At 48.3% G+C, this 25,303-nt stretch overlaps 1 protein-coding gene across 2 annotated transcripts in view; it reads left to right on the top strand.

Moving 5' to 3' along the window:
* Nucleotides 1-1,968: 1,968 nt before the first annotated feature.
* The window catches only part of PRRC1 (proline rich coiled-coil 1), a 54,242-nt gene continuing 30,907 nt past the window's right edge, over nucleotides 1,969-25,303 (top strand). Inside the window, exons 1-4 of one of the 2 annotated variants that reach the window (XM_075324728.1) lie at nucleotides 1,969-2,146; nucleotides 6,530-6,653; nucleotides 12,910-13,308; nucleotides 17,503-17,648. In XM_075324728.1, the coding sequence (XP_075180843.1) occupies nucleotides 6,545-6,653; nucleotides 12,910-13,308; nucleotides 17,503-17,648 (654 nt within the window). In that variant the 5' untranslated portion in view covers nucleotides 1,969-2,146; nucleotides 6,530-6,544. Of the gene's footprint in view, nucleotides 2,147-5,884; nucleotides 6,081-6,529; nucleotides 6,654-12,909; nucleotides 13,309-17,502; nucleotides 17,649-25,303 lie in introns of those variants that run through there. The other variant, XM_075324719.1, reaches the window with a different exon arrangement.

The following is a 25,303-nucleotide window of genomic DNA, read 5'->3' as shown; positions in this document are numbered from 1 at the left end:
TGTTGACATCAGGGGAGAGTATGTGGAATAAATGTAAAGTTTTATCATCCTATATAGTGTCTTTCTGGGTAAAGCAAAAGACTTATCAGCAGCCCCTTTTATACACAACGCGCAGAATGACTAGACCAGCTGCCCCCACCAGCACCACTACACCTTCCCGTCTCTCAGGCACACACACCCATCCCTGGGGAAAATGTTACCATCCCTCAGGCACACGTTCCCTTCACCTGGCCACACGTTGCCATCTCTTGGGCACATGCTCCCAACCCGTGGTAAACACTACCGTCCCTCAGGCACATGCTCCCGGCTCTACACTCCTTTCCCCTGGGCACACGCTCTTGTTTATCGGACACACTCTCATACTCTTAACATTTCCTCCCGTCTCTCAGGCACACGCTTCCATTCCCCAGGCAATTACTCCCGTCTCTCGAGCACACGCTCCAGTCCACTGGGAGCACTCTCTTGGGCACACGCTCAGGTGCCCCGGACACATGCTGCCATCCCCTGAACACACTTTCAGCTCTCGAGCACTCGCTCCCAGGCACACACTTCTGGCTCTTGGGCACACACTCTCGGGAACACGCTCTAGTCTCTCGAGCACACTCTCCTGACTCTCGGGCTCACGCTAACGGAACACCGGGCACACGCTCCCGACTCTTGTGAACACTTTCCCATAACCCCATGCACACACTTCCATCTCTCGGGCACTCACTCCCATCCCCCGGGCAATCGCTCCAGCCGCTCAGGCACACACTTCAATCTTCTGGGAACACTCTCTCGGGCACATGCTCACATGCCCCGGGCACATGCTCACATGCCCCGGGCACATGCTCACATGCCCCGGGCACACGTTCACATGCCCCGGGCATAGGCTGCCATCCCCTGAACACACTTCTGGCACACGCTCCAGACTCCACACTCCTGTCTCTTAGCCACACTCTGCTGTAACCCTGGGCACGCATTTCCGTCTCTAGGGCACATGCTCCTGGCTCTTTGGAACACTCTCCGTAACCCCAGGCACACGCTTCCGTCTCTTGGGAACACTTTCCTGTAACCCCGGGCACACGCTTCCGGCTCTTGGGAACACCTTCCTGTAACCCTGGGCACATGCTTCCGTCTCTTGGGAACACTTTCCCGTAACCCCGGGCACACGCTTTCGGCTCTTGAGAACACTTTCTGTAGTCAGATTTTGTGTTATACCATGCCTGATGAAGAGACCTGAGTAGTCTCGAAAGCTTGCAATTATTACCATCTTTTCAGTTAGCCATTAAAAGGTATCAACCACTGAGGACTCTCTGTTCTTTTAAACAATTTTTGTAGTCCCAGGAACACGCTTCCGTCTCTTCGGAACACTTTCCCGTAACCCCGGGCACACGCTTCCGGCTCTTGGGAACACTTTCCCGTAAGCCCGGGCATGCGCTTTCAGCTCTTGGGAACACTTTCCCATAACCCCGGGCACACGCTTCCGTCTCTTCGGAACACTTTCCTGTAACCCCGGGCACGCGCTTTTAGCTCTTGGGAACACTTTCCGTAGTCCCGGGCACACGCTTCCGTCCCTTGGGAACACTTTCCTGTAACCCCGGGCACACGCTTCCGTCCCATGGGAACACTTTCCTTTAACCCCGGGCACACGCTTCCGGCTCTTTTGAACACTACTTTCCCCTAATCCCGGGCACACGCTTCGGGCTCTGGGCCACACTCTCTGTAACCCCGGGCACACGCTTCCGGCTCTTTTGAACACTACTTTCCCGTAACCCCGGGCACACGCTTTCGACTCTCGGGCACACGCTTCCGGCTCTGGGCCACACTCTCTGTAACCCCGGGCACCCGCTTCCGTCTCTTTTGAACACTTTGCCGTAATCCCGGGCACACGCTCCCGACTCTCGGGCACACGCTCCCGACTCTCGGGCACACGCTCCCGACTCTCGGGCACACGCTCCCGGCTCTCGCGCAGCAGACACGCCCCCGGCCTTGGAGCCGCTTTCTCCCCGCCTAGTCCGGGTTACGTGGCAGCGCTACCGTCAGCAGCAGCACAGCGGCGGACATATTACATGCCGGCCTTGGCTGAGCGGTGACCGGCTGCTGGGTGTGCCCCGTGAAACAGCGTTACGGTCCCGGGCGGCGATACAAGGAGCGGCCGGGGCAGGTGAGGAGATTGTGTGACTGATGGCAGGAATGTCCCCGCGGCCACACATTCCGCCGCCTCATCACTGCTGTGGGTATTCAGCCGGGAGGACGCAGAACGTGGCTCCGTGCAGCGCAGGGAATGCTGGGAAATGTAGTCACATAGTGTGCTGCTGTCAGGCTCTGTGCGGCTTTATTACTGGGGTGTTTGTAGCTGGAGCTAGTCAGGGGGAACAGCACAGCCCCTGCTTCTAATGTGGGGAGACCCTTATATTCTGCCAGTCAGCTGTAAGGGGGGAGCAGCACCCACCTCAATGTGGGGAAAGCCCTATAATCTGCCAGTCAGGGGAGCAGCACAGCCCCTGCCTCTAATATGAGGAGAACCCTATAGCCTGCAGTCAGCGTCTGATGTGATTCCTGTCAACAAATCAGAGGCACAGAAAAGAGTCACATGACTGTAGGCCCCAGTGTTGTGGACCTCATTCATCCACTGGGCTCAGTGGGGGATTTGTAATTTGTATAAGATTTTCTAAGGTGGTCATCCCCATTGCAGTACCACCATTTACACCAGCTGATTTCTAGGCCTACTGGTATTAACACGTGCCATCAGCTTATCTCTGGGAGGAGGTGGATTTTCCATTGATAATCAGCAGTTATCTATACGTTGCAGATAAAATCCACAGCAGAGGTCGCGCCGATCTGTGCTGCAGGTTACAGCATATTTATACTCTGGGTTTCATGAGATTTTGTGTATTTCTCATCCACAATGCTGCTCCTGTAATACACAGCACTTTCCCACCTGTGACATGCTCTGCGCACCCTCCCCCATGTGTATGGGCCACAGTGGAGACAGGTGAGCGCTGTGGGCTGTGACATGACGCTGTCCAGGGCAAGATCACACACTGACATTCATGGTCTAGGTCCCGCCCTTGGCATGTGGACCGGCCTAGGCCTAAGACCACGTGCCCACGATCCAGAGTGGCAGCATTCTGGGCGCATTATGTTTGCTCTTTCGGAGAAGCTAGTGTCCTCTGCGGGAGAATTCAGCATCCGATATGCACGATCAGGATTACTGATCCCTTGGACTTTCGCTGTGTTTTTCTGCTCAGGACACTCGTGTCTCCGCAAGAATAAATTGACATGCTGCGGCTCGGAAACCCGCGGCGCAGGTGAGGTTACGGAGTGTGTAAAAGAAGCATAGTGGGCAGGAGATTTCTGTAAATCTCATCCATTTTGCTTGCACTGCACAACACAGCGCTTTGGAATCAGCAAATACATGATGGGTTCAAAATGCTGCTAATCCTGAACGTGGGCACACAGCCTAAGGCCATGTACACACTGAGTATGTGAGGAGATTTTTACCTCCGTATTTGCAGCCAAAACTAGGAGTGGGTAAATAATACAGAAGTGGTGACGTGTTATTATACGTGTCTATTATACTTTTCCTCTGTTTGCTCCACTCTTGGTTTTGGCTACAAACACTGAAGTAAAAAACTCACCAAATACTCAGCGGTACTTTGCACGTTGTGACATCACTGCTGCGATCCCGTCGGGGTCAAATCGAAAGTGACGCACATCCGACGCAGGTAACGACGTCGCAACGTGTAAAGCTTAGAAGCACCGATAAACGATCGCAAAAGCGTCGTAAATCGGTAATTTCTATAATTTCGCTGCAGCGACAGGAACGATGTTCCTCGTTCCTGCGGCAGCACACATCGCTGTGTATGAAGCCACAGGAGCGAGGAACATCTCCTTACTTGCCTTCACTGGCTATGAGGAAGGAAGGAGGTGGGCGGGATGTTTACGTCCCGCTCATCTCCGCCCCTCCGCTTCTATTGGGTGCCTGCCGTGTGACGTCGCTGTGACGCCGCACGACCCGCCCCCTTAGGAAGGAGGCGGTTCGCTGGCCAGAGCGACGTCGCAGGGCAGGTAAGTGCGTGTGAAGCTGCCGTAGCGATAATGTTCACTACGGCAGCTATCACAAGATATCGGATGTGCGACGGGGGCGGGGATTATCGCGCTCGGCATCGCTACAATCGGCTATCGATGTCGCAGCGTGCAAAGTACCCCTTAGTGTGTGCACGAGACCAAAGGCTTTTAGGCCTAGTTCTACTGGATGCATTTTCAGTCTGAGTGCTATTGGTGAAAAAAAACCTGACAGCATACACAACAATGTATGGGGCAGTGCAGAGGACTGACTTTTTTCACTTATAAAGTGAAACACACGATAACTATGATCTTCAAATAGGAATATTGTTATCCAGTAAAGTGCAAAAATCCAGTCCAACAAGGATTTATACAAAAAACAGTTCACTTTCGGTGCACACGACTATCTAACAGACATTCTGTAGATGCCCAGGACTCTCGCCTGCACCCCTGTGTGATGTTTCGGGGGTAACCTCCCCCTTCAAGTCACCACTCTGAGACACCGATTTGGACTTGTTGTGCTGGTTGCTGATTTTATTAAAAATAAACTGAGCTTCTTTTTTTTCACCAACAAAATCTGTGTAAAAAAATAAATTGCAGAATGACCGATTTTCCTCTGGAAAGGCATGTGACTCGCCCATACAAGCCTATGGGTGCGAGAGAAAAAAAACAAATGCCACAGTACGGCATCTGATTTTTGTGGACACATTGCAATTCTGTGACATAGGAAATGCTTCTGTAAATGATTAATCGCTGCTATTGTAAAAAAGCAGAATACTCATGGATGGATGACAAGGGAGAAAAAGAGCGTGCCACTGCTGGATAAAAATTAGATTTTTTTTTTTTTTAATACTGTCGTGCGACCCTAGCCGTAAGGTGGGGACAGATGAGCGTATTACAAATTGTGTCATCCAGAAAATTCTGTTGATTTTCATCCATACTGCCATCTGTGTCTGTATAAATCATCCATACTGCCATCTGTGTCTGTATAAATCATCCATACTGTCATCTGTGTCCGTATAAATCATCCATACTGTCATCTGTGTCCGTATAAATCATCCATACTGTCATCTGTGTCCGTATAAATCATCCATACTGTCATGTGTCTGTATAAATCATCCATAATGTCATCTGTATCTGTATAAATCATCCATACTGTCATCTGTATCTGTATAAATCATCCATACTGTCATGTGTCTGTATAAATCATCCATACTGTCATGTGTCTGTATAAATCATCCATACTGTCATGTGTCCGTATAAATCATCCATACTGTCATGTGTCCGTATAAATCATCCATACTGTCATGTGTCCGTATAAATCATCCATACTGTCATGTGTCCGTATAAATCATCCATACTGTCATCTGTGTCCGTGTAAATCATCCATACTGTCATCTGTGTCCGTGTAAATCATCCATACTGTCATCTGTGTCCGTGTAAATCATCCATACTGTCATCTGTGTCCGTATAAATCATCCATACTGTCATCTGTGTCCGTATAAATCATCCATACTGTCATCTGTGTCCGTATATTACATCCATGTCCGATCCGTTGTACGTAAAAATGTATAGGATCTCATAAAGTTTCCCAGGTTACTAATAGAAATGTATCCTTAAAAATTGGATGCTACACTGTTTGTGGCATCTTTTTTTTTTTTCTCTTTTTCTCACCCATAGGTTTGAATGAGTGAGTCTTGTCTGAGGCTCATGAGAAAATGCAGACTAGTGCATGCTGGGATTTATTGACATAGACATCTGGTCTGTTAGAATAAACTGTCATTTGAAGAGCCTATTGGTTTCCATTGGCCTCTACCGTCTGATCTTTGCTCTCACGAGACCTTACAGATACATCAGGCTGCAGAGTTTGGTCAGAAGACCCACGGCCAGGGCACACTCGGACCCTCCAAGATAGCAGATATATAAGAGTAGATTTACTAGTCAGCTAAAATCCCGACAGCGTAAATTGATACCACAGTCAGAAAATGCACCAAAGTTATCCCAGCGCTGTACTCCGAGTGAAGACTTTGGTGCGTACTTCTGTGATCTGGAGATATTTTCCCTGTTCTTAAGCATGATTTACCTTACACCATTATGTTGTACAAAAAAGAATACTGTGCGCAGGTCAGTGATAAACCTGCCTCGTGTTATGAATCCCACTCACCATGGTCTCCAATTACAAAAGTGCCTAGGGAGGCGCAGGAACTGTCTAAATCGGATCTTACGTGGAGTTTTAATGACACAATGTGAGCCCAACGTTTAGTGCATTCGGACTAGTAAATCTCCCTCTTATTATGAGACACTAATTCTACTGATTGCTCTTCTAAAATTCACATGAGGCTCATGACGTTTAAAGTAGCTTCTGACCCATAAAAAAAATAAAAAAACATCTGTTTCCCTGGATGAGAATACGAGAGAGAAGCCGTGTGTCCATGAAAGAGTTACAATGTATTTGTGCTGATCAGTTTTTTTCTTACAGAGCCCATTACAGAAAATGATGGAAGAAAGCGGCATAGAGACAACCCCTCCTAGCACTCCTCCTCCCAGCACCGCGGGGACATCACATGCAGCTGCTCCAGCTATTGCCACCCCAGTTCCACCAGGTACAATCCGTGGGTCCCTGTGCTGAGCGGACACTGTCTGCAAGACCTAATTTACTAGTGCATGCAAATATTTTTGCTGAAACCTCTTCTAATTGGGAGAAGCTACATCGAGAAGTACTAGTGTATGAATTCTTCATATAGTAAAACTGTCAATCTTTTGGTCATCACTACAGATATTATCAGCATGTGTGCAGGTGCCCTGTTCTCTAGGTCTCTGTATTCAGTTTTGGACCTTACTGTGCTAGTGTGATTTCTTAAAGCACCACTTCAGCGTTTTTTTTGGTTTGTTTTTTTTCACTCCTCCAGTGGTGCTTTTAACCCCTTAACAACCACGGGCAGTAAAGTTACGTCCTAGTGATCATAGTATTAATCCCCAGCTGCTACTGCGGCCTGCAGACGGGGATCCATGCACATATCAGCTGATTTATACAGCTGACATGTGTGTCTGCTAGGCACGAGCGGAATCGCTATCCGCCCGTACCTTTTCACCCCTTAAATGGCGCTATCAAGATCTGACCGCCATATTAACAGAGATAGCGGTAAATCCGTACTCGCAGGCCGATACCAGAAGTCACATGACGTGATCACGTGGATCTGGTGGTTGTCATGGTAGCACAAGGTCATGTGCTGTAAGAAACAGCTGAGCGCTGCTTGTTACCAAGAGATGATCATTTCTCCCTGTCTGAGTGGTGCTGCTCTGATCGGGAGAAAAAAATTAGCGATCAGACTACTGATCATTATAGTGCCCTAGGGGACCTAGTAGAATAAAAAAAAAAAAAGTTTTAAGTAAAAAAAAAAAATAATTAAAGCCTAACAGTTCAAATCACCCCCTTTTCGCCCCAAAGGGTTAAAAAAATAAAAATATACACGCATTTGGTATCGCCACATTCAGAAATGCCCGATCTATGAAAATAGAAAATCAGTTAATCTGATCAGTAAACGGCGTAGCAGCAAAAAAATTCCAAATGCCAAAATTAATTTCTTCGGCGCTCCATTGGGAGACCCAGACGATTGGGTGTATAGCTACTGCCTCCGGAGGCCACACAAAGCATTACACTAAAAAGTGTAAGGCCCCTCCCCTTCTGGCTATACACCCCCCGTGGGATCACGGGCTTGCTCAGTTTTCAAGCTTTGTGCGAAGGAGGTCAGACATCCACGCATAGCTCCACTGTTTTTAGTCAGCAGCAGCTGCTGACTATGTCGGATGGAAGAAAAGTGGGCCCATATGGGGCCCCCAGCATGCTCCCTTCTCACCCCACTTTTGTCGGGTGTTTGTTAAGGTTGAGGTACCCATTGCGGGTACGGAGGCTGGAGCCCACATGCTGTTTTCCTTCCCCATCCCCCCTCAGGGCTCTGGGTGAAGTGGGATCTTACAGGTCTCCAGGCACTGAGACCGGGCTCCATCCACAGACCCAGAGAACCTGCTGGATATGGAGCTGAGTATCGTCAGGGACAGGGTAGGTATTACGGCACCAGGCTACGGCTCAGCAGGTGTGCCAGGCAGCTACCTGGTCGAGTCTGCACACTTTCACCAAGCATTGTCAGGTGCATACCTACGCTTAGGCGGATGCCAGCTTAGGTAGAAGAGTCCTGCAGGCGGCGGTTGCCTCCTTGTAGGGAAGGGCTGTTTTACAGCTCTAACATGAGGTATTAATTTACCCACCCAGGGACTGCTTTTGGACGTCCCAATCGTCTGGGTCTCCCAATGGAGCGCCGAAGAAGAAGGGAATTTTGTTACTTACCGTAAATTCCTTTTCTTCTAGCTCCAATTGGGAGACCCAGCACCCGCCCTGTTTCCTTCGGGATTTTTGGTTGTTCGGGTACACATGTTGTTCATGTTGAACGGTTTTCAGTTCTCCGATGTTACTTCGGATTGAATTTGTTTAAACCAGTTATTGGCTTTCCTCCTTCTTGCTTTAGCACTAAAACTGAGCAAGCCCGTGATCCCACGGGGGGTGTATAGCCAGAAGGGGAGGGGCCTTACACTTTTTAGTGTAATGCTTTGTGTGGCCTCTGGAGGCAGTAGCTATACACCCAATCGTCTGGGTCTCCCAATTGGAGCTAGAAGAAAAGGAATTTACGGTAAGTAACAAAATTCCCTTCTTTTTGGTCGCCACAAATTTCGCACTAAATGCAATAATAGGCAATCAAAACGTAGCATCTGCATAAAAACGTCAGCTCATGACTCAAAAAAATAAGCCATCATTGAGCCATAGATCCCGAAAAATGACAACGCTATGGGTCGCGGAACATGGTGCAAAATGTACGCCACTTTTTTCGGACAAACTTCTGATTTTTTTTAACCCCTTAGATAAAAATAAACCTATACATGTTTGTTGTCTACGAACTCACACCGACCTCAGGCATCACACCCACACATCACTTTTACAATATAGGGAACACAGTGAATGAAATATCTCAAAAATAATAGTGCAATCGCACTTTTGTTTGCAATTTTTCCGCATTTGGATTTTTTTGCAATTTTCCAGTACACTATATAGTAAAACTCATGGCTTAATTTAAAAGTACAGCTCTTTTCGCAAAAAACGAGCCCTCACATGACCAGATTGACTGAAAAATAAAAAAGCTACATCTCTCAGAAGAAGAATGGCGAAAAAAAAGCCCGGAAAGCGCAAAATTGGAGGTCATGAAGGGGTTAATCTGAGGTCCCTGCTCCCTGTCGTATACCGACCCTCCGGGACCTTCATCTGTTATCAGCACCACTCCGGTCAGTCTTCTGCAGTTTGTGATATGCCGGCAGCTCTTGCAGGACATTCTTCAATGTACTGGAAAGGCTGCTTTACACGCTGCGACATCGCTCAAGCGATCTTGTTGGGGTCACGGAATTTGTGACGCACATCCGGCCACGTTAGCGATGTCGTTGCGTGTGACACCTTTGAGCGATTTTGCATCGTTGCAAAAACATGCAAAATGGCTCATCGGTAACATGGGGGTCCATTCTCAAATATCGTTGCTGCAGCTCCTTGCCAAACGGATTCCGTTGTTTACCAGAGTCGCGGATTGTGACTGATACAAATTGACGGAAATGTGAACCTAGCCTAAGCAATAAAAATCATTGCTTTAAATCCTACTTGTCTCATTTTGGCATTGACCTTGCTCTCACTGGTTCTATCCTTGACACACCAGAAATGTCTTTTCAGTGGTTGTACCAGTGACCAGCCTCAGCCAGTGATTGGCTGCAGCAGCATTTCTAGGCATCTCCTTTTTGTTTGTCGAGAATGGGACTAGAAAGTACAAACCAACAGAGACCCGGTAAGTGTCAGAACAACACCTGTGAGGGATCAGTCTGGATGACAATCGGTTCTTTCATTATTTTTAACTGGTTCGAGGACTTTATTTCTGGTCTTTTTTTTTTCTTTCTCAATTGTGCAGCGGAGATCGTGCTCATAAAAGAGGAAAAGAAGCCACTACTGACCCCTGGAACCTGCTCCGCAACTGCCACCCCAGTTGTCTCCATCAGACATTAATTTATGACATTACGACCACCAGTCACCTGACTGTAGTGAGCACTGATTAGCAGCTAGGTCATGGGCTTGGTGGTTGTGATGTCCTTGGGTTTGGTCTTGTGTATAGCTTTGCACCGGAGATGCATTGCCGATTAGATTCCTGGGATAAGTATAGTTATTTTTTTTTCTCCTTTATTAGTATTGTTTTTGATTGTACACGTTTAAAAAAAGTCACAAAACCCCTTTTAGCAATTTTTATTTCCAGATTATCTCTTTACACAAGCACAGTAAGGTCTGAAAGCAGAAACTTGGAAGAAAGATCTCCTGTATATACATAATAATATTCAGTGACGCTCAGAAATCTGATGATTTCATATGACAAAACCATGTGCAAAGTGCCCAACCTCTACAGATGTTAGTGAAAGCCTTCCTATGAAAATTTACAACACAGACGTTCCATAACAAAGTAAATAAGTGGATAAATTACATAAGTGCGCTATGGTAACAACATAGGGTGCAAACAGGTTTGTTTAAAGTCTGCTCCTCTGTGTATTTTAACAGTCAGGTTTAAGGAAAAATACTGCTTGGAGGACAAAAATAGAGCCAGTGCCACGACCCAGGACTGCGTTTGGTCACCCTGTTCCTTTGCCGTGATGGCTAAGACCAGTAGTAGTAGCGGTACATTTACATACTACAGCTACTTACCTGCCAACAGGTGATAGCGCTGGATCTGCTGATGGCAGATTATCACTAGAGATGAGTGAATCCATAGAAGTTTGGTTCTGAGAGTTCAGATGGACTTTAGATAATGTTCGGTTTGGGACCCAGACTTGACCTGAACCACATTGGAAGTCACTGATTGGGCAGTTTGGGTCCCTGCCACATGCAGCCAGCCATAAACAGAGCATTTCCAGGGGAGGATGGAAGGGTGTAGTATTTTTTATTTATTTTAACACTACATCTGATAAATCTGATATTAGGCCATATGCCCACGGGGAAAAGTGTCCTGCGGTTATATCCGCAGGAGCTCCCAGAAAACCGCAGCACAACTTTGTCAGTTTCAATGCTGAGGTTTATTTGCGGAATGTCCTGCGGATATGGTGCAGGCATTCTGCATTGAGGATACAGTACCATGACTTCGGCATTGCATCCTCAATGCAGTACAAGTGCTGAGTGATCGGGGGAATTCATACTTACCTCCATCACACAGCACTTCTCTCCGGCGTCTGTCAGCGTCTCTACACTGTGCAGGAGAAGGTGGGCGGGCCAGAACTAGCTCTGGCTGTCACATGACCGGAGTTTGTGCAGGCCCCACCCACTTCCTCCTTCCTGCTCATGGATCCACCGCGCTCCAGCCTCCTGTGTACCGAGGGAAAGTGACCGGGTGTCTGCTATCAAAGCAGGTAAGTATGGGACCATCCACAGGAATAATTGACATGCAGTTATGTGCGGCTGCGGGATATCCGCAACATATTCCGCAGTCGCGTATTCCGCAACGTGGACACACACTCCACATGTCCCGTAGAATAACATGGGGAGTGTCTGTACATGCTAAAACCTGCGGATTTATCTGGAAAATCCAGATAAAGCCGCAGGTTTTCCTCGGCAAAATCCGCAGAAGCAAGTTCCCGTGGGCACATGGCCTTACACCCAGTGAAAGCTATTCAAACACTGCAAGCGTCTCTCACAGGGCCGAGCACCGAACGTACCCGAGCGAGGCTTGCTTGAGTGGTCCGCATATGTAAAGCACCAAACTTCGAACTTGAACACTGATTCTTTTCTAAAGACTGTATTTGATCCGAAAACTGAACACTGAACTCTAGGCCCGCTCATCTCTAGTTACCACACACTCTAGATAACTGTTCTTAGTTGACCTGATTGATGGCTGCTGAAAGAATCATGAGTTGTAGTCCCTCTTTGTCACTCTGCTGTCCCCCAGATATTACTTATCCACCATACAAGCTGGGAAGTAGTCAGGCCGCGTCCATACTGTAAGGCTTTGTTTAATATAAATATCAGATAATCGATTAAACGATGACCATGCAATCATAACTCATGACTAGCTAACAATGTCAGACTTGTGTTTTGTACACGTCGAGAATCAGAGTGAAATGGTATAATGGCGATTGTTACGTCGAGCACTGCGTTCACAAATAATCTGAAGTGTATTTGTGTGTAACATCCACATCCCATAAGTGATACTAATTATTTGAAATACATTAGTTCATAAAGTATTGTACTAACATTTCCACTGATACTGAACAAATAATTTTTATCTAATTAGCATAAAAACTTTCAGTGATCAGTTTCCCAGTTTTTATATGGACAGTAACATATGTAATACTGAGGAATAATATGATTAGATCCAATGTGCCAACTGCTACTGAGCTACTCGGCACTTCATCACCCAATCACTGAAAGCCAGAGCTATTTAGGATTTGAACCTCCTCTGCTCCTTTTTTCCATGTAATCATTGACTGATTGAACAATGTCCATTTACGTTATGCAATTTTGGAAAGATGAACAAGGATATTTTTAAACAATTTCGTGCATGATGAATGAGCTTTTTGGACACATCATTCAGTCACTCAACCCATTCACGTTACGGAATAGGTCATTACCATTAGAATCTGAAGGATAATTGGTCAGGGTTAATGCACCTTAAGTGAGTAAATACTTGTGATTGTGATAAATGAAAATCACGTATTGCTTTTCATGTGCTGCATTATGATGAAATGACAATGACCATATGAAGTTCTGACATGTACTCTTCTTTTTTCACTTTACAGTTTTATCAAGTCCACTGGCTGCTCCGACGCTCCCGTCTGCCCAGTCTTTTTCACCCCCTATTTTCTCTACCCCTCTTCCCCCTTCCACCGTTCCTCCCATGAGAGTTTCAGCTCCTCTGCCATTTACACCCCCACCTCTGACTTCAGGGGGGCTGCTGCCGCCTCTTCACACATCTGCACCTGCAGGTTTCAGCAGTCCAATGCCATCGTTTTCTTCTCCTGCATCTTTTCCTCCTCCTCCACTCAACTCTACTCCTGCACCTGTCTTATCGGGACCACCCATGGGTCCTCCAGTCACGGGATTTTCTATGGCTTCCACCTATGATATTACAAAGGGTCACGCGGGGCGAGCACCACAGACACCGTTGATGCCTTCATTCTCTGCACCCCCTGTCACAGGTTGTGTCTTCGTACTTTGTATTCTTTCTTCCATTAGTACCAGCTATCTGACCTGTTATTACAAACATACAATGCCTTGTGAAAGTATTCGGCCTGCTTGAATTTTTCAACCTTTTCCCACATTCCAGGCTTAAAACATAAAGATAAACAATATAAATGTTATGGTGAAGAATCAACAACAAGTGGGACACGATTGGTGAAGTTGAACGAAATTTATTGCTTATTTTAAACTTTTATAAAAAATAAACTGAAAAGTGGGGCATGCAATATTATTCGGCCTCTTTAATCCGCTACTTTGTAGTGCCACCTTTTGCTGCGATTACAGCTGCAGTCGGTGGGGTATGTCTCTTATCAGTTTTGCACATCGAGAGACTGAAATTCTTGCGCATTCTTCCTTTGCAAACAGCTGGAGCTGAGTAAGGTTAGATGGAGAGCGTTTGTGAACAGCAGTTTTCAGCACTTTCTACAGATTCTCGATTGGATTCAGGTCTGGACTTTGACTTGGCCATTCTAACACCTGGATACATTTATTTGTGAACCATTCCATTGTAGATTTTGCTTTATGTTTGGAATCATTGTCTTGTTCGAAGACAAATCTCCGTCCCAGTCTCAGGTCTTTTGCAGACGCCAACAGGTTTACTTCAAGAATGGTCCTGTATTTGGCTCCATCCATCTTCCCATCAATTTTAACCATCTTCCCTGTCCCTGCTGAAGAAAAGCTGGCCCAAACCATGATGCTGCCACCACCATGTTTGACAGTGGGGATGGTGTGTTCAGGGTGATGAGCTCTGTTGCTTTTACGCCAAACTTATCGTTTCGCATTGTGCCCAAAAAGTTCGATTTTGGTTTCATCTGACCAGAGCACCTTCTTCCACATGTTTGATGTGTCTCCCAGGTGGCTTGTGGCAAACTTTAAACAACACTTTTTATGGATATCTTTGAGAAATGGCTTTCTTCTTGCCACTCTTCCATAAAGGCCAGATTTGTGCAGTGTACGACTGATTGTTGTCCTATGGACAGACTCTCCCACCTCAGCTGTAGATCTCTGCAGTTCATCCAGAGTGATCATGGGCCTCTTGGCTGCATCTCTGATCAGTCTTCTCCTTGTTTGAGATGACATTTTGGATGGACGGCCGAGTCTTGGTAGATTTGCAGTGGTAAGATACTCCTTCCATTTCAATATGATCACTTGCACAGTGCTTCTTGGGATGTTTAAAGTTTTGGAAATCTTATTGTAACCAAATCCGGCTTTAAACTTCTCCACAACAGTATCACGGACCTGCCTGTTGTGTTCCTTGGTCTTCATGATGCTCTCTGTGCTTTAAACAGAACACAGACTATCACAGAGCAGGTGCATTTATACGGAGACTAGATTACACACAGGTGGATTTATCATCATCAGTCATTTAGGACAACATTGGATCATTCAGAGATCCTCAATGAACTTCTGGAGTGAGTTTGCTGCACTGAAAGTAAAGGGGCCAAATAATATTGCACGCCCCACTTTTCAGTTTATTTTTTATAAAAGTTTAAAATAAGCAATACATTTCGTTCAACTTCACAATTGTGTCCCACTTGTTGTTGATTCTTCACCATAAAATTTAAATTTTTTATCTTTACATTTGAAGCCTGAAATGTGGGAAAAGGTTGAAAAATTCAAGGGGGCCGAATACTTTCGCAAGGCACTGTATGTACAGGAATTGTCTCCTAGTGTATTAAATGCTCTTGTGTGCATCTGTTTTATTGATTACAATGGAGAATTCTCCATTTAATAGCTACATTTTTAAAGTTGTGACATGTTGTAGCCATAGGGTAGTAGTTTTGATCGATCGGGTTTGAGTCCAGACGCCAAGCTGATCACTCAGAAAAGTGTGAGCAGAGTTTTAAAGGGTTTGTTTATATGTTGCATTTTTGCATATTGGCTGTGGAAACAATGCATCTTTTTACTCTACTAGCAAAGCAAATGAGGTTTCTGAAATCTCGTGCACACATTGATTATTTTTTCCTTGCAAATTTGAACCTTCAAAGCTTTTTTTCAAATATGCAGCAAGTCTGTCATTTCAGACTTTTTTCAGCATTTTTCACCCATTTAATTGAATGGAGGAAAAACACATCAAAACGTACATTTAAAAAGCGTGAGTACTTTACGCAGCATCTTTCTTACCAACACTCTGGGGTTTTTTTTGCAGCAGACAAATCTGTTGCAAATACTAAACGTAAGGGTATGTTCACGTGCTTTTTCTGCAATCAAAACCTGTACTCTTTGCATTAAAAATGTGTGTAAAAAGCAGCATATATCTGATGGGTTTTTTTTTTTTTTTGCTGCATTTTTTAAGACTGATTACATGTGATTTTTTTTTTCTACAGTTTATTTCAATAAAGTTAGTTTTGTTTTCCAAAAATGTAGTAAAAACGCAGCACAAAGGTAAGTCTGTGTTTTTTGCAGCATTTTTGCACTTACTCATTGCTTTCTTTGGGTAAAAAATATGCTGTAAATAGAATGAAAGAATTGACATGCTGCAAATTTTCCAGAATTCACAAATAGTTCTCAAATTCAGTCCGGAATGTGTGTGCATGTGTAAATCACAGCTTCTTGAATAAAATACAAATATAAAAATCCCTACAATGACGTCACACAAATTTAAAGGGGTTAAGAAAATGCAAAAATATGCTTAAATTGGTAAGTTATACAATGTATTCTTATTCTTCATATCTCACTGTCATCTTGAAACTTCGGAACTAGTTCTCAACCTTTTCCGGTTAGTGCTCGGCACAGTTTCCTGCGTTATCACGGCTGTGTGATGGAGGCTGGGTATCTCATTTCAATAGATAAGCTAGGCTCCATCACCGTTTGTGCATTAGTTATGACAAAGAAGACAGATGGTGTAACTATTGTGAAGAGCAATCCGCCAGCCTCCATCACAAACAGCCCTAACAGGACACACTGTATTGTGTTGGACACAAAATGGAGAGGAGAGCTTTGGGACTGAAGATTCGGTACCCTTGAGGCATTAAGTATATTAAAGGGTTTGTCCGGCCAAAGAAAAAAGTCTGCAGTCATTATATGTGACTGCAGATTGTTGATTTGTGACAGGGAATGATGCGATTCAACAGTATTTCCATGGTAGGTGGGCAGTCACTGGGCCACATGAATACAATTTGCACCCTTGTGATCGCATGCTGACTAGACTTCTGCACTTCTCTGTTTTCTGCTATTGAGAGAGACTTGTTGGCATGTGATCGTCCTCCTGTCTGGAGCATATAGAAAAACTGTCAGTATGTGCATCACATAGTCACGATTTGGCATCCTGCAGTCACTGTATATAACTTTTTTTCTGAGACCGGAAAACCCTTTAAAAAGTTTCATTACTTACTGATTTAACCATTTTTCAGGTTAGTTTTTTTTTTGTTTTTTTTTTTATACCTTTGGACAGCCCCTCTAGTCTATGTATGTAGGTACATAATCTTGAAATAATTGGATATGCTTTATATTTTTGTTTCTTTATTTTATTTCCATGACATAACACTGCTTTGATGTTTTCCAGAAGCCTTACAGATAATAACTTTATTCCCTAATGTAGGAGGATCAGGTGCTGTCAAGTATCAGCAACACTAAGGAGTGTGTGGTTCATGAGGAGCCTTATCACACTCATCCATCTGTACTTTACCTTTTTTTAGTTTATGCACCTTACACTTTCAGGAATTTTTGTATTAGACACCACATAAAACAGGTCACTATTAGTGATGAGTGATCTCTACCATCCTCAGGTGCTAGGTACTCTAAGCAATCAGGTTGGATGCTTGAACGGGTTCGACTCAAGTATTGAGTATAATAGAAGTCAATGGGAAGTTTGAGCATTTTGCAGGAATATCTTCTGGATAAATGCTTGAGTTTCCATTGACTTCCATTATTCTCGGTATTCGAGTCAAGCCCGTCCAAGCGTCCAACTGCTTGTTTCGAGTACCAAGCATGGTAGTGTCCACTCATCACTAGTTACCATATCTTGAGGACATGACTCACAAGAATCATTATATTGAATGAGTGACTGGGTACAGTGATGGGCACAGAGGAGTTTCCAGTTAGTCGGTTGGCTTACTAGCACACAGTTTTCTGCAGTGCACAAAGCACATTTTTATAAGACCTGAGATAAGAGCGTAAACTTACTGTTTTTTTTGTTTCCTTTTTCTTTATAGTTTTACCAAATGCTGTTCCCCAGCTTGCTTCTGTCGCCCCAGGTGTACCAGGCTCTTCCATTACATTCCCAGAGGAGCCTGAAGACCCCAGGGTGCACGCTGCACACAATGACCCACCTCCTGGAGGAATCTGGGGCTTCATTAAGGTAAGATGCAGCAGCTTAAACACCTTTCTTCTTGCAGCCAGTATTCCCTTTTTTGCTTTTTCTTTTTATTTGCAGCTTTTCAAGACCTAAAACTTTATTTTTCCATTGACATAGCTGTGTGAGGGCCTGTTTCAGTGGGGTCACCTGTATTTTCTATGTCGTGATATACCGTAATTTTCGGACCATAAGACGCACCCTGGTTTTAGAGGAGGAAAATAGGAAAATAAAATGTTAAGCAAAAAATGTGGTCATGACACACTGTTATAGGGCGAGGATCTGCTGCTGACACGGTTATGGGGGTAATGTCCCCAAATTCTCTACTAAGGTACCCCATCCTGATAATGATCCTCTTGCCTTGTATATCATCCCCATCCTTGTATACATCCCTCATCCTGGTATATATTCCCATCCGGTTATATACCACCATCATGGTATAGCCCCCATCCTGCTACATACCGGCATTCTGGTATATGCCCTTATCCTGCTATATAACCCCATCCTCCTATATGACCCGCTACATGTGGTACACAAAACAAAAAACGTTTATACTCACCTTTCCTCACTCCATGCAGCATTGCTCCTCCTCCTGTCAGTGCCGGCACCAGCGCCGCTGGAGTGTGGAGCCGTCCCTGTTCCCCTGCAGCATCGCAAACTCCTCCTGTCTGCCTGTCAGCTGACCTGTGTGGAGACTAGCGGTGCGCACAGAGATGACGTCATCGCAGTGCTCACCGTTCTCTACACAGATCAGCTGGCCGGTAGACAGGAGGAGATCGAGGTGCTGCAGGGGAACAGTGACGGGTGAGTATACTGATTCACTGCACCCCGCGCTAATGATGATGTGCGGGGAGCAGTGAATACAGCCGCATATGATCACTCCAGGCTGTAGTTGCGCACCCCCCGCCCATCATCCCGCCCACCTGCCAGTGCCCCGGCTTCAGGGCGGGAGGATGGGTGCACATATGAATTGAGCGGGCCCACGAGGTCACGGCAGGCTGCTACAGCCTGCTCATGCCCCAGAGGAGCCGCTCCACCGCAGCACCCTCATTCCCCGCAGCCACATTCAGACTATAAGACGCACCCCCCACTTTCCCCCAATATTTTGGGGGGAAAAAGTGCGTTTTATAATCCAAAAAATACGGTAATGTATTGAACAAGTAAAAAAAAAAACTGCTGTTGCTCCATTCTGTTGGCTTTTGTGTCTATTGAGTTCTCTGTGCTGAAAAATTGACATTAACTGTATTCTGCACATCCGATTACAACTATATCTAATTTATACATTTCTCTATCGTTTCATTGGGGGACACAGGACCATGGGTTATGCTGCTGTCACTAGGAGGCTGACACTAAGTAAACATAAAAAGTTAGCTCCTCCCTAGCAGTATACACCCCGAGCCGGAGGCGGGCTCAGATCAGTTTTAGCTTAGTGTCGTAGGAGGCTGATGTGGGCCGTCTCGGCCCCCCTCAGCCATGTATGTTTTTTGCGCTTTTTTCTTTTATTTCGGCGCCGCTCATTACTCTCATACCTGTCGTCTTTTTCTCTGCAGGTATTCGCTTCACTCATCCTCCGCAGCCCTGTGGGTACCACTCCCCAGGGTCGCAGGGGCTTGAGATTTCGGGCCCTCTCCCCCGTCCATCCCCGTGGTAGCGCTGCCGGGGGTGCGCGTGTGGGCAGGTTGTTTTGTGGGCACCCCTGATTCGCCCTGCGGTATCACCCCAAAGGGCGTACAGGGGAGTACAGCAGGGATGGAAACTCCGCAGCGTGTGTAATCGATGGGGCCCTGTCACGCTGCCTTCTCCTGCAAGGGGGCTGCTACCCCCATCATGATGTCCACTACCCTGCCTCAGCACACTCTCCCCCGGAGTCTTCCTGGACGAGTAGCGCTGTACACAGGCAGGGGCAGGGAGCCCTGCCTGCACCGCATCCGTCGCTGGGCCGGCGCCGCCGATTACAGGTAGGACCGACCTCTCCTGCACTTTCCCCCGGCCCTCTTCATAAATTTAGCCCCCGGTCTCGGCCTAGTCGCTCCTGCGTCCTAGCCTCGCCCCCGCTGCAGCGCTATTGGCCGCCGGTCGTCTCCCTCTGTATCCTCCCACTGCTCTGCCTCCTGGCTGATGGTGGGGGCTGTGGATCCTCCGGTTTTCGCGCCGGAATGCTGCTCCTCCCTCAGCCTCCTCCAGCGTCCCCTCGCCATTTTAGCCTGTCTCTGGTCCCCTGAGGCTGCAGCGCGCCGGCGTTCTGACCCTTCTGGCCAGCTCACTCCTGGACTCCCTCTTCTGGACTGGTGGGCAGCACGCAGGACCTGGGTAAGCTCTGCTCCTAAGGAGTAGCCCTCACTAGGTAGCGTTCTCTGAGTTTAGGGACGAGTTAACCCTCTCCTGTCTCCTTCCTAGCAGCCACCAGGGAGAGTACTTGCTTTCACCATGCCTAAGGCTAAGCCCACCCAATCCAAGCAGGCCCCCTTTGCACTATTTTTTGCATGCTCCTCCTGCAAGTCCAAATTTTCCCAGGGTCAGGACGCCCCACTATGCTCCGTCTGTTCTACAGACGCGCAGCCTCCGCAGGACTCCGCGGCCGACGTTTCTGATACCGCAGACGCCACAGCGCCATATGCTGCAGGGCCCTGCGTCCCGCCCCCCCCCGACTGGCTAGCGTCCCTGTCCCAGTCCGTAGATTCCCTCTCTGAGGCTTCTCGGACCATCGCGCAAGCACTGCGCCTGCTGCCGTCGCTCGCCCAGATTCCCGCAGACCCGGCGCACTCGCCTCCGGAGCAGGTGAGCCCCGTTGCAGGGTCCTCCTCTGCTGCTCAGAAACGGACCCGCCAGGTCTCGTCCTCAGACTCTTCCCAGGTTTCACCTTCATCCCCAGGTCCAGACCGTCAGTCCTCCAGGGAGGCTTCTGACTGCTCCGATGATGATTCCGATGCGGCACCCCTGCAGGACTCAGAGCAGGCGGCTGATATTCGGCGCATGGTGAATAGCCTGATAGAAGCAGTAAACCAGACCTTGAAGGTACAGGTGGACCCCGTCGCCTCCCAGAGCACCCAGGTCTCGTTTAAGCGGGTGAAGCGGGCCCAGAACACATTCAGCGGACATCCAGAATTCGCTGAGTTACTGCGCAGCCACAGGCAACAGCCGGACAGGGTATTTACCAGCGGTAAGTCTATCGATTTGCATTATCCCTTTCCTGAGGGTCTTCGAAAGGATTGGGCAGGCTCCCCTGTGGTCGACCCCCCCCAATCTCCCGCCTGTCTTCTCACACAGTCCTTCCACTCACTAACGGTACGTCTCTTAAGGACCCTACGGACCGTACTATTGACAGGTTGGCCCGTTCCGCCTTCGAGGCAGCGGGCACATCCCTCTCTCCGGCCTTTGCCTCGGTTTGGGTTGCGAAGGCCCTGATGTCCTGGGCGGACACGCTACGCTGCGGTCTCCGCGCCATTCCTGCCAATCCGGACCTGGTTCCCATCGCCTCGCAGATTTCCCTCGCGGGTGAGTACCTGCTTAATGCAGCCCTGGCGTCTGCAAGTTGCGCGGCCCAGGCCGCCAGCAACAATGTGGCCATCCGTCGAGCCCTCTGGCTCCGGTCCTGGAACGCGGATGCGGCCTCTAAGAAGTCACTAACTTCCCTGCCCTTCCTAGGGGAACGTCTCTTCGGAGATAAGCTGGACCAGTTGATCTCCGATGCAACGGGAGGAAAGAGTACATCTCTCCCCCAATTGCGCCCCAAGCGCTTCCAGAATCGGCGCCCCACCGCTCGTTTCTGGCCCTTTCGCAGCTTCAACTCCACTCCCCAGCCGCGGAAAAGCCGCTCTCCTCCGAGAGACAGGAAGACCCCATCATTCAAGACCAATCCCGCCTGGCGTTCACGTCCACGCCAGTCCACGAGATACTCTTCTGGTTACCGCCGACGTTCCTCCAAGTGACTCGCAACAGCGCCAGACTTGTGGGAGGGCGTCTGTCTCGTTTTCAGCATGTGTGGATCCCCCTGACCGCCGATGGCTGGGTCAGAGAGATCATCACATCAGGCTACAAAATAGAATTCGAAGCAAAGCCACCGAGACGTTTTTTTCCTATCTCGCCCTCCCGAGTCTCCCGCGCGGGCTCGCGCGTTCTTTCACTCCATAGACTCCCTCCTCCGAGCCGGAGTCGTGGTACCAGTCCCTCCCGCAGAGCGTTTCAAGGGGTTCTATTCCAACCTTTTCGTGGTCCCCAAAAAGGACGGCTCTGTCCGTCCCGTCCTCGACCTAAAGCTTCTAAACAGGTCGGTGAGGCCTCGGCCATTTCGAATGGAGTCACTCCGGTCAGTCATCGCGTCCATGGAGATAGGCGAATTCCTGGCATCGCTGGATATTCAAGACGCCTATCTTCACGTCCCGATAGCCACCTCTCGCCAACAGTTCATCCGCTTTGCGATAGCGGAAGATCACTTCCAATTCACGGCTCTTCCCTTCGGCCTCGCATCCGCACCCAGGGTCTTTACAAAGATCATGGCTGCTGCCATGTCCGTCCTACATGCCAGGGGTGTTATGGTCATCCCATACTTGGACGATATGTTGATAAAGGGCTCTTCCTTCGAGGACTGTCGTCTTGGGGTTCAGGTCACGATCGACACCCTTTCACGGTTAGGGTGGCTGATAAATCGGAAGAAGTCCTCTCTGACCCCGGCCCGTCGGATCACCTTTTTAGGCATGGTATTCGATACCATCCAAGGGCGAGTTTTCCTCACACAGGAGAAAATGTCCTCCCTGTAACGAGGACTCCGCACTCTCCGGTGTCAGCGCCAAGTTTCCATCAGGTTCGGCATGCGAGTCCTCGGTCGTATGGTGGCGGCGATGGAAGCGGTACCCTTTGCACAGTTCCACCTCCGCCCCCTCCAGCTGGCCTTGCTGAAGAAGTGGGACAGATCTCCCTTTTCTCTGGACCGCAGGTTTCATCTTTCGCCGGAGACCCGCCACTCCCTCCGTTGGTGGCTCAATCAACGCAACCTCGCGTCAGGAAGGTCTTACCTCCCGCTCCACTGGAAGATAGTGACCACCGACGCCAGTCTCCAGGGCTGGGGAGCAGTGTTTCGGCATCACACAGCGCAGGGCCGATGGTCACCGAGGGAGAGTTGTCTCCAGATCAACATTTTGGAGATAAGAGCCATCCGGCTAGCCTTGCAGCAGTTTCGGCACCTAGTACAGGGTTGCCCGGTCAGGATCCAGTCGGATAATGCGACGGCGGTGGCGTACATCAACCACCAAGGCGGCACAAGAAGTGTCGGGGCGATGCGAGAAGTCAAGAAGATTTTGCACTGGGCCGAGTGTCATCACTCTCTGATCTCAGCGGTACACATCCCAGGCGTGGACAATTGGGCGGCGGACTTCCTCAGCAGGGAAGGCCTTGCCTCCGGAGAATGGTCCCTCAACCGGGAAGTCTTCAACCAGATCTGCGACAGATGGGGAGTTCCGGATGTGGACCTAATGGCCTCCCGGTTCAACCGTCAGGTTCCGCAATTTGTAGCGCGGTGCCGCGACCGCTTGGCTTTAGGAGTCGACGCCCTCACCCTGTCATGGAGCCAGTTCAGTCTCCCGTACATCTTCCCTCCGCTCCCTCTGATCCCGAGGGTCCTCAAGAAGATCAAGGCGGAAGGAATACCGGTCATCCTAGTGGCTCCGGACTGGCCCAGGCGAGCATGGTTCGCGGAACTAACTCAGCTCCTCGCAGACGCTCCGTGGCGCCTTTCAGACCGTCCAGATCTCCTGCAGCAGGGACCTCTTTTCCATCAGAACTTACAGGTCCTAAATTTGACGGCCTGGCCATTGAATCCTGGGTTCTAGCTAAGGCTGGTTTTTCTTCAAGAGTAAAGCCCGCTACACACGCTTCAATATATCTCACAATCCATCGTTGGGGTCAAGTTGTAAGTGACGCACATCCGGCATCGTTTGTGAGCTATCTGCGTGTGACAGCTACATGCGATCAGGATTGAACGCAAAACCGTTGATCGCAAACACATCGTATCATTCTCTAGAATTGAGCGTTTTGTTGCACGAACCTAGTCAATTGTAACGTGTGACATCCCTCATACGATTTTGTTGTCTGATGCTATGTGCGCAGGTGTGCGCTCTGCACCGCAGCTTAAAAAAGGTCTGCTTCAGAGCGCAGCTGAAAAGCTGCGTTCTGAAGCGCCTCACAATGTCTGTCATGCACTAATCTCTGTCAGTCCGTCACTATCTCTGTCCCTCACTCTCAGTCCATGTCAGTCTATCCCCCTCTCTCATATACTCACCGATCCCCGATCCCTGGCGCTGCACGGCATTCACACTGCTCCGGCGGCTTTTACTGTTTTGAAAAAGCCGGCCGCCCATTAAACAATTTCGTATTCCCTGCTTTCCCCGCCCACCAGCGCCTATGGTTACAGTGAGACACGCCCCCACTCTGAGTGACAGGTGTCACACTGCACCCAATCACAGCAGCCGGTGGGCGTGTCTATACTGTGTAGTGAAATAAATAATTAAATAATTAAAAAAAACGGCGTGCGGTTCCCCCCATTTTTTTAAAACCAGCCAGATAAAGCCATACGGCTGAAGGCTGGTATTCTCAGGATGGGGAGCTCCACGTTATGGGGAGCCCCCCACCCTAACAATATCAGCCAACAGCCGCCCAGAATTGCCGCATACATTATATGCGACAGTTCTGGGGCTGTACCCGGCTCTTCCCGATTTACCCTGGTGCGTTGGCAAATCGGGGTAATAAGGAGTTATTGGCAGCCCATAGCTGCCAATAAGTCCTAGAGTAATCATGTCAGGCGTCTATGAGACACCCTCCATGATTAATCTGTAAGTTACAGTAAATAAACACCCACCCGAAAAAATCCTTTATTAGAAATAAAAACACACACATATACCCTGGTTCACCACTTTAATCAGCCCCAAAAAGCCCTCCTTGTCCGGCGTAATCCAGGATGATGCAGCGTCGCTTCCACCGCAGCTGCATGGAGGTGACCGGAGCCGCAGCAGACACAGCCGCTCCGGTCACCTCCATGCAGCAAATGAAGACAGCCGTGCAATCAGCTGCTGTCACTGAGGTTACCCGCGGCCACCGGTGGATGCAGCGGTGGCCGCGGGTAACCTCAGTGACAGCAGCTGATCGCGCGGCTGTGTTCATTTGCTGCGTGGAGGTGACCGGAGCGGCTGTGTGTGCTGCAGCTCCGGTCACCTCCATGCAGCAGCGCTGGATGCGACGCTGGATCATCCTGGATTACGCCGGACAAGGAGGGCTTTATGGGGCTGATTAAAGTGGTGAACCAGGGTATATGTGTGTGTTTTTTATTTCTAATAAAGGATTTTTTCTGGTGTGTGTGTTTATTTACTGTAACTTACAGATTAATCATGGAGGGTGTCTCATAGACGCCTGACATGATTAATCTAGGACTTATTGGCAGCTATGGGCTGCCAATAACTCCTTATTACCCCGATTTGCCAACGCACCAGGGCAAGTCGGGAAGAGCCGGGTACAGTCCCAGAACTGTCGCATATAATGTATGCGGCAATTCTGGGCGGCTGTTGGCTGATATTGTTAGGGTGGGGGGCTCCCCATAACGTGGAGCTCCCCATCCTGAGAATACCAGCCTTCAGCCGTATGGCTTTATCTGGCTGGTTTTAAAAAAAATGGGG

The sequence above is a fragment of the Anomaloglossus baeobatrachus genome, chromosome 1, assembly GCF_048569485.1.
Source record: "Anomaloglossus baeobatrachus isolate aAnoBae1 chromosome 1, aAnoBae1.hap1, whole genome shotgun sequence".
Lineage (NCBI taxonomy): Eukaryota > Metazoa > Chordata > Amphibia > Anura > Aromobatidae > Anomaloglossus > Anomaloglossus baeobatrachus.
Note: the sequence above shows the minus strand (reverse complement) of the source record. Positions and strands in the feature narration are given on the sequence as shown.